We start from the raw sequence: 13,962 nt of genomic DNA, 5'->3' as shown, positions 1-13,962 counted from the left end.
AAATCACACTTTGGAGCAAGTTTTGCTTTCCTAAAAGATCATCTCGTGTCCTGCTTAGATATTAAGATTCATGACGTTTTGACTTTCAAATAAGCAACTGTAGACTAAACTACAGCAAGCACATTACAGTGTATGGATCTTAGCAGCAGCTTGAATTTTTTTAAATTTATAGATGTAAAAATTTAAGTAGGCACTATTTTACATGAAACCCAACTTATCAGCTAAAGGCCCAAGACTGAAAACCTTTGTGCTTCTCACTTCATGCTCTTGAGACATTTTAATTATTCATTGAGCACAATTTATATTAAAGAATTTATCAGCTCCTTTAAAATCAGCCCTCCACCCAGTGGAACTCCCTCTTGTGGTAGAGTGTGATAACTACACCTGATAAACTGGACGTTAGCTGAACCTGGTACTATAATAATAATATAAAAGTAAGAATATAGATTTGTTATACAAGCTATATTTTACCTGCAGTGAGTAGTCAGTTTTTTTCCAGACAGCAACATGATGGTTAGGAAAAGAATTAAAGACCAGCACCGTTGTAAAATTTTATTCGGACAAATCTGTACATGGAGGTTTAGGCCTTCAGTGTGTTCACATATATATTTAAGCATAATGGGGACAAATAGGTTGTTCACCGAAGATGGAGAAGTGCTAGCCTCACTCAAAACTGGACAGGAAGTTGAGTACAATCTGCTTCAGTTTAGCATCTGATGCCTCTGAGATCTTTCCGTCGGCCCTGAATGGAAAGAGAAATCAAGTGAGGTCGATTCCATACTTTCTCCTGATCCGAATTAAAAATCTTTATCTCAAACACCCAACTCACCTGATGGCTGCCAGCAAGTCCTGGTGCTGGCTAAGAATGTGCTGCAGGAAAGCCTTCTCAAACTTTGTGATCTTGCTGGGCTCCATCTTGTCCAAGTGACCTCTGACACCAGCGTAAATGACCGTGACCTGCTCCTCGATGGCCATTGGAGCTGGAAAGGACACAGTTTAATGGTCAGTCCTCGACTACCTTCACAGTGCTTTGATTAATGGTGGTGAAACGGTTTAAATGAACACTCACAGTACTGTCCCTGTTTCAGCAGCTCAGTCAGTCTAACGCCCCTGTTCAGGAGCTGCTGGGTGGCGGCGTCCAGATCAGAGCCGAACTGGGCGAAGGCGGCGACTTCACGGTACTGAGCCAGCTCCAGTTTCATGGTACCAGCCACCTACACGATGCAAGTGCCATCAGAATTATCATCCTGGTCTTCAGAGAGGAATTTACTGTGAATCCACAGGGTTCCAATCTCACCTGTTTCATGGCCCTGGTCTGGGCAGCAGACCCGACTCTGGACACAGACAGACCCACGTTGATAGCGGGACGAATACCCTTGTAGAACAGCTCAGTCTCCAAGAAGATCTACAAGCACATCTGATTGGGATCAGCGCTGCGAGAGAATCTCGCTTGAATTCGCACAACAAACCTGTCCGTCTGTGATGGAGATGACGTTGGTGGGGATGTAGGCAGACACGTCACCAGCCTGAGTCTCGATGACGGGCAGAGCGGTGAGGGAGCCGCCTCCGAAGTTGTCGTTCATCTTGGCGGCTCTCTCCAGCAGACGGGAGTGAAGGTAGAACACGTCACCGGGGTAGGCCTCGCGCCCGGGAGGACGGCGCAGCAGCAGAGACATCTGACGGTAGGCAACGGCCTGAGGAGCCAGGGCGAAAATCCTTTTACCAGATCATTGGGATTTTCCACACCATCGGTGCCACATTTAATCTCCACTCTTACCTGCTTGGACAGATCGTCATAGATGATCAGAGCGTGCTTGCCGTTGTCTCTGAAATACTCTCCCATGGAGCAGCCAGAGTACGGGGCCAAGTACTGCAGGGGGGCAGCATCGGAGGCCGTAGCAGAGACCACGATGGTGTACTTCATGGCATCAGCGTCGGTCAGCCTCTTCACCAGCTGAGCCACCGTGGACCGCTTCTGTCCGATGGCCACGTAGATACAGTAGAGCTTCTTCTTCTCGTCAGTGCCTTCGTTGAAGCGCTTCTGGTTGATGATTGTGTCGATAGCGATGGCCGTTTTGCTGGAGTAAGAAAAGAAAAACTTTAACAAATCCTAAAAAAAAACAAAAAAAAAAAAAAAAAGGCTGATTAAATCAAAGTAGTTACCCGGTCTGTCGGTCACCAATGATCAGCTCACGCTGGCCTCTGCCAATGGGCACCAGACTGTCCACAGCCTTGATACCAGTCTGCATAGGCTCCCTCACAGAGATGCGAGGAATGATACCAGGAGCCTTCAGACCAACACGCCTACGGGTTTTAGAGCCCAATGGACCCTGTAATAAAAACAGCAATAGGTTTAAGAGGACCCACCGAGTATTTTACAAAAGTTTTTTTTTTTTTGTTTTAAATAGATGTGCATATTTTCAAGGTTAATAGTGTGTAAATAGTGTACTGTGTAAAGATGTGGGTATGCATGCAGAGAGAGAGAAAACAGTTTATTTTCCTATTAAATTATACACTAAAGGTTTCACATACCTTTCCATCAATGGCATTTCCCAGAGCATCCACCACACGGCCAAGCAGCTCCTCACCGACAGGTACATCCACAATAGCACCAGTCCTCTTCACGATGTCACCTTCCTTGATTAGCTTGTCATTACCGAAAACCACAACACCAACGTTGTCGGGCTCCAAGTTCAGAGACATGCCCTTGGAATTAAAAAAAAAAAGTACGATTCATCGCAGGGAAAAATGCCACCTGCAAGGTGATGACTACAAGATTTGAGCTGTGAACCTTTGCATTTCAAGAATGCTTCCATGTAGACATATTAAAAGTAAAATGTATAACCACACCTTTAATCCAGAGGAGAATTCCACCATTTCTTCTGCCTGGACATTCCTCAGCCCATAAACTCTGGCAATACCATCACCAATGGACAGCACACGTCCAGTCTCCTCCAGGTCTGCAGCGGTGTCGGCTCCCAGGATCTTCTCTTCCAGGATTGAGGACACCTCTGCGGTGCCTGCAGATAGGATGAATGTCATAGAACAGAGCCAGTGTGAGAATAAAGCATGTTCTATACAAATGTTGTCCATTGGGAAAGAGGGGGGGGGGGGGGGTCATGCCATGTTGGATATTAAAGACATCCAACCAGATAAATGTTGATAAATATTGTTAGGGTGCTTGACATTAACAGTGAGTGTAAGAAGAAACAAGCACTGCAAAGGCTTTAGAATGACCTTCAATCACCTTAGAATCCAAGGCCATATTGGGGAGCACAAAGTTGCACATATTGTTTGCAGCTTGCTCACCTGTCTTCTGCAGCCATGGTCGGTGTGTGTGGAGGTGGTTGACCCCGACGCAGGCGGCCGGCACAGCCTTGGAGACCTGGATTAAATGCGACGCAAGTTAGATTAATTGAAAATAAAGCAACAAAAAAAATCCTATGCACGTCTTCATGCCTGCCATCAATGCGGATATTGAGATTCCAGTATTATGGGGTAAAGCAGCGGAGGCGACATGCGCTGTCAGGCTTTCTGACCTTCAAAGCATGGCTGAATGAGCCGTTAGCTTGTAGCCTCCGTGCTAATCTTAGCTGTCATTGCTGCCCAATGAAGACTCGCAAGGGCAGCGTCAACAAACACGTTAATGTTAATACTTTCTGCTACATTGTAACCATTTATCACTCTGGAAAGCACGAGCGGGTTTAAAACGCCCCAATAAAGAGTCCGATGACAACTTAGCTAACGGCCTGTGTAGTTAACATTACCCTTAACGCCCGAGATTAAGGAAATCTATTAAATATACATGCTGTAAAACGGTTGACAGGCAAGAACATTTGAGTGCCAACACTTACAAATCCAGCCCTTCTGGGCAGGGTTCTGGCCAGAGCTGCAGCAACTCTCACGGATAACATTTTGTCGGGTTGCTAATGACCTGTCCTCCACCACTAGCGGCTTCGACCTGCTTGCGAGCGAGAATGTAATGGCTGAATGGACTCTTCTTCTATTTATGTGACGCAGTTGGGCGGTTTTCCCAGCAGGGCGACTCTCGGCTGCCCCCTGACGGCACGGCGAGGGTATGCGCCACGGTAAATGCTTTTTAATTATTTGGATCTGTAACCGAGGATTAGATAAAAATAGATCAACAAAAGTTTTTTTTCTTCTTAGGAAAGGGGAAAGGACAATCCGACAGATTAAAATAAATAAAAATGTTTTCGTAAACTTGTTTTTGATATGTTCGATATCAGGTTTAAAACGAATTAAGCTGTTCGGGGTTTTTTCCCCCCTTTTTGGAAAAAAAGGCATTTGTTTTCACTGACTTATCAGCCTAAAAATACTCTAAAAAAATAAATAACAGCCTCTCCTATTGATTTGTGCGGAACGCGTTACTTAAAATAAAACATTAGGTAGATAAACTGATTTGTGCACGTCTGATTTGTGATTGATGGACGTTTTGTCGGTTCATAATTGGGAGTTTGAACCTGACGATAGAAGAGAACATCTCCAGCGCCGCAACATCGCCCTCTTTTGCTGCCGATGCCGAATGACATGTCTGCTTTTGTCAACGAAAAACCAGGCGAGTCAGACAGTCGTTTCGTTCGGTTTGTCCGCGGTGCTAGTCAGCCAGCTCCAACCAGCCGCCTGAATGTAGATCCGCATGGGCTACTACTACCCCGTCTCTCCGAATAACCCAGCGGAATCATAAGAAAAGGATCCCAGGATGGTCTTAGTGCATGTCGGATATCTGGTTCTTCCCGTATTCGGCTCAGTAAGAAACAGAGGTATGGTATTAATATTCATAGCGATCCAAAACATGTGCCCTGTTTATCTTAATATTCACTGCAGCTGTTTGCTAGCTAGCGCCCGTTTAGCTCGCGTTAGCTAGTTTCCAATTACCGGTCTTTTTTTCTTTCTTCGCAAAACTTTTCTCCAACGTGACTCTACTTTAATTTGTAGACGCAGGAGATGTACATACGCTAAAGAATAATCCAGATTTGCCGGCTGAATTCCGACAACTTTCGAGCGAACGGCGCTGAAAACGATAAGCTAACTGGCTCATCGGCTCGGGCTATGTCATGGAAAGGAAACATTGGCCACAAAGGATTCCACACGTACGGAGCGTGCGGTCGCGCCGCATTCCTTCATATACATTGGCGCTTTTACGCAGTCTTAATGGGCAAAGCTCATCCCGTGTGCAGCCGTTCACGCATGGACATTTCGCCGCATTTCTCCCCCTTCATCTCTGACATTATTCGCGCCGCAGAATATCAGAAAATAGACGCAGCCTCGCAGTCAGTCAGCTTATCGGTGCCTGGATGATGTCATTTGAAGATCACCTTCCGCTATAAGTCGCCGTTCCTCTCGCCGTGATTTCACTAATTGAATATCGTCTTAATTGGCCGTGCTATTAATCGATACACGGCCAATTGACTGGGCTAAGTGGAACTATCTGTCGCGTCCCCCCCCCCCCCCCCAATTATTTGCTAATTGGCAATCAGGCGCCCGTGCGCGTTTGAAGAACAACACAACAACAAAAACACGCAAACTGTGATCAAGCTACAGTGCAACATTAATATCACAACAGTGGCTTCAGTGATTTCATTGTGCTTTTATTTCTGTTCTTATTTCCCTGTTTCATAGTATGGAAGCTGGCTCTACATTCTGCATTTATCAGATCTATGTCGTCCCCCCCATTGTGTAGCTAATGATCATCTGCTGCTGTGTGGTGTGGCGTGGCCTCTGCCTGTTCTCTGCATTTAGCTGTATTGTGAATCCCTTCTTCATTTCCTCTTTCCATCAGAAGACGACATTGGTATTAAACAGCACCCCCCCTTCCCAAGATGTATTCAGCCATAGACTTTCCATGTTAATCAGACAGCTAACACGTAGAGCAGAGCACTGACTTTTTTTGTCTTTTTTTCTGTCAAATTGCTGTAGCACTGAGTAAAACATTTTTGCCTCCTCTTTTTCTAGCTAGCAGTTGAATGTCATTGTGTACCCCCCATCCAGTCTTGATAGACAACATGCTGTAAATTCCTGTAAAGTGGATACATTTTGCATGACCTCAATTAGCGCACTTGCATTGTTGAACACCAGAATTTGGCTCATCCTTCTGCTTTTCACACAAGGTGCAATGTACATGATTTGGAAGATTTGCCTTTTAAAAAAAACAACAACCCAACAACAAAAATGCAAATTGGAACCACGGGCACGCTGCACCAGTGGTTAAATATTTATGCAAATGCTGTAAAATCCTTTGAAAATCGCCAAAGGTACACTGCACCTGAACACAACAACCTGCCATAACTGTCTCCATTTTTGTGTAATCCTTTTTGTTCCCTTTGCAAATTTCAAGCTTGGAATCACACTGAAATGTCAGGGCTGTTTGCTCCCCGCCGACAAATGAAATTTATCAAAAGTAAGCTCAATATTTTCACTGGTGGTTCATCACGTCCCAGTTCCTCCCCCCACTAACATCAGGCCAAAATGCTATCCATTTCACAGGGATGCCTATTTTTCCTGCACTGCTAAAGAGATCCTCTATTAGTAATAACGTCTTTATTGTTTGGTTGTGGTCTCTCTTTACCTTTTTGTTCTGGTAATAGTACTTCAGTGCATGGTCACATTTATGATTCATAATTTATGTTTTTTGTTTTCCTACATTGACTAGTAAGAAATCCAATGTAATCTTTCTGTAGTAAAGATGTACCCTGCTGTACTGAAATCATGTGCTGTAGCCAACACGTCTGCTCATTGGATGCTGCTTTTGTTCTTTTTAACCCTATATGGAGCATGGTGGGCCTTGCTTTTAGTCTATGTTGTTTATTTTTTGTTGCATGGATTTATACTATTTATTTTTTTTACAAACAACCAAGAAAGAGAACACAGATTCCACAAATACTAATATTTTTCAATAAAGAATATAGTGTTTTCCTAACCTTCAGTGTGCTTCTTGCTGGTTTCCATTTATTGTCCTCCCTCTTTCTCATCCCTACCTGCCCCCCCACCCCTCCCTCCACCCTCACACACCCACCTCCTCCTGCTGTGACAAAGATAGACAATTTCCACGCTTCCTCCATCACCGGGTCTGAATGAGTCTATCTGCTGTCGTCGTGGTGATCGTTATTCACTGAGACGTTTGGAAAAACGCAGTGTGCCCCCCCCCGTTCTAGACGCCAACCTTTGACCTGCGGCAGGGAGCTCTTCTCCGGCCCCCGCTGAAAGCTTGTCAAACCCCCAAAAAACGTCCCCGCCGATGTCCGGTTTTCCTCCCCTGGCGGGTTCTGAAGTCGCACTGCGTTTTCCTGAAACGTCCACCCAATAAATGCAATGTAGATGTTGCCTATTTCCTGGTGATTATTCCGAGATATGTACATTCTTCACATCAGAACATTCCTTTGTCTCCCGAGAAGGCGTCAGTTTATTGAAACAGCTCTGCACAAAATCTGCCGAACCGGCCGGCGGGTCTCTTTTCTAAGAAGCCCAGTCTAAGCTTAAATAGTTTCCTAAAAAAAATAAGAGCAATTGCCCGGCTGAGCATAATAAGTTCCCTGTCTAGTCGTTCTCTTGCACTTAAAAACTGCTCCCAACGGTTCCATCTTGCCAAATAACTGTGGTCAGAGAACATGAAAATCGTTGGAGCTATTTCCTTTAACTTTTGGATGTGCTCACAAACTCAGCAGAGCTATTGAGCAGAGGTGATTAAAGTGCCCCCCTTTCAGAAGCAAATGTCAGCATTTATTCTTCTCAAACCACCCACGAGGGTTTGCAGAATCCTCCAGCTGTGTCAGTTCATCCAGGTGACTTGTGTTTAGGAGACCGGACGTCGGCCCAGAGGTCGGAAATACGCTAAACGCGCCCAAAACGCGCAAACGGTCGTCATGTCCATGGTACATGTGGTAATCATCATTTTTCCACCTCCCTTCCCTCCCTTCCCCTCCCTCCCTCCCACCCCCACACCCCCCACAGAGGTTTTTGTCACTAGGTAAAAGGTAGGGCTTCATTAACATGCTTTATCACAGTGACACCACATTCCACCCACAATTAATTCCAGCTCGTCCCTCCCCGAGCGTCTCCTGACGTCTTCTGCTTGTCCTCCGCAGGATCCCATTTCAACCGGCAACAGCAGCAGCAGCACAGCCATGCTACCTCCTGCCGGCACTTCCAGTTAGGTCCGCAGGCCCCGCTGCCCATGGACTTCCCCATGCCCCACCCGGGGCAGCCGCAGACGGGCATTAACCCCCACTTGGGCCCTCCCGGCCACCAGCACGGCCCGCCGCTCCACCCGCCCCTCAATCCTCTGCCCGCCACCCAGTTCCAAGACATCCCCGCCCCTCCCTTCCTACCTCAGGCATTACACCAGCAATACCTCCTCCAGCAGCAGATCCTCGAAGCCCAGCACCGACACATCCTGCCACCCTCCAGGTACACCCCACCCCGTGGCCAAAGGGACCTCCAGGCTGTTTCTGTCGTGTGTTCGAGGCCCGCTCATGAGTGTTTTATCTCTGCAGACGCACCCCTGAGAGAGTCCCTCACCAGCCACACAGACTGAGGCCGGGCTACGAGTTCGCACCCCCCCTTCACGTCCCCACTCAGCCGGTGGTGCAGCAGCCTCGCTACCTGGCGGAGGGCACAGACTGGTAAGAGATAGATTCGGAAAGACCTCCCGTTGGGTCGGATTTGACTCGAAAAGCACGTCTGGGTCATGTTGCTGCTGTGGGGCAACAAATTAACAATCACTTTTGGAGAAGCAGCGCTGCCGTCAACTCGCTGCATCGATGTGTTTTTTCCACGTCTGCAGGGATCTAAGTGTGGATGCTGGGCTGCCCCCCCACCAGTTTCACATCCATCCTCTGCCGCAGCACTATCAGCACTACCTGACCTCTCCCAGGATGCACCACTTCCCCAGAAACAACGCCTCAACACAAGTGGTGAGGCCCATTTTGGCCCTCACGCGCGGGATGATTCTCCTCCGGGTTCGGAGGCTAATTCCAACAATCGGAAGGTTTCTTTTCCTGTAAGTATTGCAGCAGAGCTGACTTTATCTGTGCCTTCTTCCAGGTCGTCCATGAGATCAGAAACTACCCGTACCCGCAGCTCCACTTGCTGGCTCTGCAGAGTCTCAACCCCTCCCGGCACGCCTCCGCTGTTCGAGAAAGCTACGAGGTTTGTGTTTCTCCTTCATCTGTCTGTCCTCAGAAGGACTTCATCCATCTTTATTTCCTATTTGACCAATGCTCAGACGCCTCGATAGCTCCAGCTGTCTCAAATTTAACGGCATTTGTCTTCATTTAAAGTTACAGATTTTTCCCTCTCCTAGTTCAGTGACTTTTAGATTTATAAGTTTCTCATTCTCCCAATTATTTTTCTTCATTTCTTGCCCTCCCCTCTACATACTGGATGCTTCCAGGTCTTTGGGGATGTGTGAACTATGACAGTCTAACAAACAAATGACCACCCCCCCCTTCCTGTTTCCCCCGTCACAGGAGCTTCTGCAGCTGGAGGACAGGCTGGGCAGCGTCAACCGTGGGGCGGTCCAGACCACCATAGAGAGATTCACGTTCCCACATAAGTACAAAAAGGTAAAGGCTTTTTGGAGGCTGAGAGTTAAACACGGTCGGCTTCAGATGAAGCGCGGGGGCGGCAAAGGGCAAGCAGGCACTCTGTAAGATCAAGTAAAGGCGAGGCGGACAGGTCAGAGGTCAGAACAATTTTCAGGAGCTGATTAACGAGACACAGGCTGACTCACGCGGCTGACTGCAGAGAAGTATGTGGAAAGAATTTAAAAGAGCAACTTCGCTGGATGTGACCTATTTATTCTGAATCATTTAGCGCGCCGCGAGTGAGCAGGAGTAATTGAGTCTGCCTTTGATTTCCCATCAAGCGCCGTCTATCCCAGCGTGCTCCGACTCGGGAGCCGACTCAAAAGACGCCCCGCCGCAGGACAGACGACAATAATTAAAGTGTCTTTGCAGAGAATACCCCAGGACCTGAAGATGTGCCTGGATGACGAGGAGCTCGACACCGACGAGAAGTGCACCATCTGCCTGTCGATGCTGGAGGACGGAGAGGACGTCAGGTACGCCGCCTCGCTCCCCTAAAAGGGGACCCAACCATCAACGCTGTGGAAACCGTAACGCCTCCCGCAGGCCTCGACTGGCAGGGCTCCTTTCGCCGGTCCTGCCACGCGTGTTCCCTCCACCTCGGACCGCACGGCCCCCATCAGTGCTGAGTATTTCCCCTCCCGTTTCTGGCCTGACCCACATGTCTTGTGTCTGCAGGAGATTACCCTGCATGCACCTCTTCCACCAGGCGTGCGTGGATCAGTGGCTGGCCACCAGCAGGAAATGCCCCATCTGCAGAGTGGACATTGAGACCCAGCTGACCCCCGACAGCTGATAGCTCCCGCCGGCTCCCGCAGCTCCGGATCTTGGTCGTGATTTCTCCGCCCTCCCCCGCCGTGGTCGGGGAGGAAGCTCTGCCAAACAACCCCCCCCCCCACCCTCTCTTTTTTTAACCCCCCCCCCCACCCCTCTGCATCAGTCAGCGAGCCTGCCTTCTGAGGCGGCCGTGACAGAGGGATCAACAAAGCACACCGACGTACAACACAATAAGAAAAGGCTGCTCACGCACGGGCGGGTGTCCGGAGTGATGGTCGGGCGTCACGGCGGGCTGCATGTGAGCAGGTAGGAGCGGTCACGTACGGACAGATGTGCTGAGGCGTGCATCTCTCCACGTGGCCACCAAGCCCAGACACTACCAACCCCCCCAGTGCCATGTGGTGCATTTAGGCTACTTCTTTGCCTCTGTATCTCAATCCTCAGCACCCCCCCTCTCCCCACAGGCCTGTGAAAAATCCTTTAAGCTGCACTCTGCCCAAGCTCTCAGCACATCTGTACAGAACATGATCAAATGATTAGCATGAGGTTGTTTGGTGTGACCTGTTGTAGCTGAACGCTTGTGGTGTGTTGGAATCTAGTACTGAAACAAGTATTTACAGAGTAACAGTGTTGTGTAGCAAGCAAAAGCCTTTCTGAGAAATATTTCATGTGAAAAATAAGCCTACGGAGAGGGAGACCGCCGCCCTAAAGGGGGGGGGGGGACAGTGTATTTTCTTTTCTTTGAAGAAAAAGGCCAAAAAAAAAAATCCTTCTTTATTGTCTCACATGGTTTTCCGGATTCAAAGATAGTAGGTGCCATCCGAGTCGATGCTAAATCCCGCTAGCTGCTGGCATGGCTTCCAGTGATGTGTGTAGTGTCGTAGCGGGGCCTCTGGAACCTAGAGCAGGGGCCTCAGATGTGCATGCTGTATGGCAGGCTTGGGCTGTGTCGTTGATATTGTGGAGCAGTAGAAACAGGGACTGTGTCTGTGCATGTGAACCGTATACTGAGAGGACGCCGCTCACCCACAGAGGACAGGAACGCACCCAACACCCCTCCCGCCGACCCCTCCGCTCATCCAGGGCAGACCGAGGTCGCCCTCACACACCGGCCTTGGGCCAGTGTAGCATTTCTCCCCCGCTGCTCGCAGGTCGTGTCTAACCGCAAGGCCTCCGTGTTTAACGGCGATACGAGAAGCCGCCACAGGCTCCAGGATGTAAAAAAAACAAAACAAAAACCAACCCGACATCTGTGTTACATGTTACCAGAACCTTATTGCCTATGGAACAAGCACACGTCTATACACAGCCAATCGCTTCTGTTTGGTATCGGCTACTTTTCATTTCAATCTAAGTTGCTCTTTGTGTGGCGTTACCGGGGAAATGCTGAGTAGTTTGCCTGTGATATGTGCTAAAGTGTGTACGATTGTCTCCACTCCCCATGGTCGTAGTGTGTGGTATCGCTAGAACAACTGTGATGCGTTCGGTGACCGAAGCCGCTTTCTCTTGATCATGCATGAACCATGTCGGCATAGTTCACTTGAAGGAGGGTAAAAAGGGAGAAAAAGCCATCCATTTGAAAAAACAAACAAACAACCAAACAATTCTTCTCAATGCTGATTTGTTTCTTTGCTGCCATTTCTTTTCTTTTCCTTTTGTTTTTGTCTTTTTTTTGTTGTTTTTTTTTTTGCTCACATGCCAATCCGGACACGGCGCTAATATGCCAAGTCCTCATCAATTTTAACTATAGTGAAGAAAAAGCTGCAATGCTGCAAAAAACCTATTTATTGTTGTTCTAATGTAGCTTGTGTTTATGTAAATGCACTATAATATGGAGTTGCCTGATTTTTGGTTGGTGGTGTGGGTTATTCTTGTCCTAGATTTTGTGTTTTTATTCAGTTCTGAGTATCTTCATGCTTCTGTGTGTATTAATGGAGGGTGAGTTGACTGTGTTGCGTTTTTGGTTTCCTTTTCATACGGAAAAACCTCCATCCAAAAAACTTCAGACGGATGAAAACGGAGGTTTGCTAGTTCACATAGAATGCTGTGATTAAAGATGCCTTAAGTATTTAACAATCATTATTTATTACTAACTGTAGCTAGCTAGCTATCGTGGTGGAATATTTAATGTCTCTATCTCATAACTTTGCAATTTAATCAATATATTTATTTAAAAAACAGAAAAGATTTAAAAAAAAGAATACCTCATTATGCATTGGTCGGTGGGGATGCTTTTGCATGACGTGTGTGTTTTCTTTTACAAGGGAGTAAAAAATGAGACTTGTTGAAACTCGGATGCGTGGGGAGGACGGGCGCTTCCCAACATTTTCTTTCCTTTAATTTTTTATTTATTTTTTTGCCAGCATGGTGCTGTCGATCCGGATGACATTCCATTCATGCCGATTCTTGATTTCAACTCCTTTTTTTTGGTACTTCAATCATTATCCCTGCTTTAATGCAAAGCAGACGGTGAGCTTAAATCCCATTTTGTCTTATTATGGCTCCGCAATTAAATTGCTCTCGTCGTTTGCTGTGATCATTTTCCATATACATATGTATATAAGTATATGCATATGTATGTATAAAATAAGGAATTGTATCTGGATCTGGATTTAGTGCGTACTCTGTGTGGACCCACTCAGCGAGCTGAATAATTAGTTCCAGTGTGTGGATGGTAATTGCTTTTTTTTGTAGGATTCTGGGAAATATCTAACATGCTATCTTGAGCCATTGGTCCTATTGAGCAAATTTCTGTACTGTGGTTATGATACGATATAGATAGCCTCCTTTACACCTGGGTATAATAAGCTAACTATGTTTTTCGGTGTGCATTTGTTATTAATCTATACTAATCCTACAAAGTATTCTAACGTGTATTGGGTTGGAATGACGCTGGCTGGTCTTATTATTTCATTTCGTGCTCTCACTGGCCTTACCCCGTGTCCTCCACAGTGTAACCCCATTTCTCCAGAGCAAACTGGACAGTAGCCATAGTATTAACTCAAGCTGATGAACCGGAATGAACAGTAGAACTTAAAGCACAAGCTTTTTAAATGCATGTCCTTCTCAGGTTTTCCTATGTGTATGTGGGAGTAGCTCTGTAGATGTGTTTAATATGATGCTGTACCTTCTTGAATATTTCACATGTTTCTTTGCTGCTGAGAAAAAGAAAAAAAAGTCGATTATTAACCTGCCAGTGAAAAAGGGAAGTGGCCATCTTTGTACAACACACTGCTGTTTTGCTGTAACCGCGCAATGTTTTATGATCTTGAGTATTTTATAGAAAAGTAGAAGTATGTATCAATAATATGAAAGCAATAGCTAAATCATAATGAAGAATAACATGATCCGTGAATATTGTGGAGATCTTTAGATTCACTCTGGGTGGATTTTGTACTGTATTTATTACTAATGATGATGCAAAAAGTTGCATAGCTTAACCCAAACTGTTCTGTCTCTTTTTTATTTATTGTCTTGTATATGATCTTTTTGTATGTGTTTTTCAAATAAACTGCCTAAAATGCTGAGAACTAATCTGCCCTCTGGATTTCTTTGATTTTTTTATTGAAATAGTGGTCTAAGC

General features: G+C 46.5%; 2 protein-coding genes across 2 annotated transcripts; one reads left to right on the top strand and one right to left on the bottom strand.

The window, feature by feature from the left end:
- Positions 1-538: 538 nt before the first annotated feature.
- Positions 539-4,014, bottom strand: LOC130526557 (ATP synthase subunit alpha, mitochondrial-like). Its single transcript, XM_057034344.1, has 11 exons — positions 3,855-4,014; positions 3,310-3,385; positions 2,851-3,020; positions 2,533-2,706; positions 2,164-2,330; positions 1,778-2,078; positions 1,470-1,694; positions 1,298-1,405; positions 1,070-1,214; positions 830-980; positions 539-742 (listed from the first exon to the last, which is right to left on the bottom strand). The coding sequence occupies exons 1-11, from the start codon at positions 3,912-3,914 to the stop codon at positions 664-666; spliced, it is 1,656 nt and encodes a 551-aa protein (XP_056890324.1). The 5' UTR covers positions 3,915-4,014; the 3' UTR covers positions 539-663.
- A 434-nt stretch (positions 4,015-4,448) lies between these two features.
- ark2cb (arkadia (RNF111) C-terminal like ring finger ubiquitin ligase 2Cb) lies at positions 4,449-13,913 on the top strand. The gene is made up of 8 exons (XM_057034348.1): positions 4,449-4,781; positions 8,103-8,424; positions 8,511-8,639; positions 8,801-8,930; positions 9,061-9,165; positions 9,486-9,581; positions 9,975-10,078; positions 10,281-13,913. The coding sequence occupies exons 1-8, from the start codon at positions 4,721-4,723 to the stop codon at positions 10,396-10,398; spliced, it is 1,065 nt and encodes a 354-aa protein (XP_056890328.1). The 5' UTR covers positions 4,449-4,720; the 3' UTR covers positions 10,399-13,913.
- Positions 13,914-13,962: the final 49 nt, after the last annotated feature.

The sequence above is a fragment of the Takifugu flavidus genome, chromosome 5 (assembly GCF_003711565.1).
Source record: "Takifugu flavidus isolate HTHZ2018 chromosome 5, ASM371156v2, whole genome shotgun sequence".
Classification (NCBI taxonomy): domain Eukaryota; kingdom Metazoa; phylum Chordata; class Actinopteri; order Tetraodontiformes; family Tetraodontidae; genus Takifugu; species Takifugu flavidus.
The sequence above is the reverse complement of the archived record's forward strand: the minus strand, read 5'-3'. Positions and strand labels throughout refer to the sequence as shown.

Bases quoted from the DNA above. Each gene is read 5' to 3' on its own strand.
- LOC130526557 (XM_057034344.1), bottom strand. From the start codon at position 3,914: ATGTTATCCGTGAGAGTTGCTGCAGCTCTGGCCAGAACCCTGCCCAGA. The intron at 3,386-3,854 runs GTAAGTGTTGGC...CATTTAATCCAG, and splicing joins TGCCCAGAAGGGCTGGATTT to GTCTCCAAGGCTGTGCCGGC. The intron at 2,331-2,532 runs GTATGTGAAACC...TTTTTATTACAG, and splicing joins GAAATGCCATTGATGGAAAG to GGTCCATTGGGCTCTAAAAC.
- ark2cb (XM_057034348.1), top strand. From the start codon at position 4,721: ATGGTCTTAGTGCATGTCGGATATCTGGTTCTTCCCGTATTCGGCTCA. The intron at 8,640-8,800 runs GTAAGAGATAGA...CCACGTCTGCAG, and splicing joins CTGGCGGAGGGCACAGACTG to GGATCTAAGTGTGGATGCTG. The intron at 10,079-10,280 runs GTACGCCGCCTC...TTGTGTCTGCAG, and splicing joins GAGGACGGAGAGGACGTCAG to GAGATTACCCTGCATGCACC.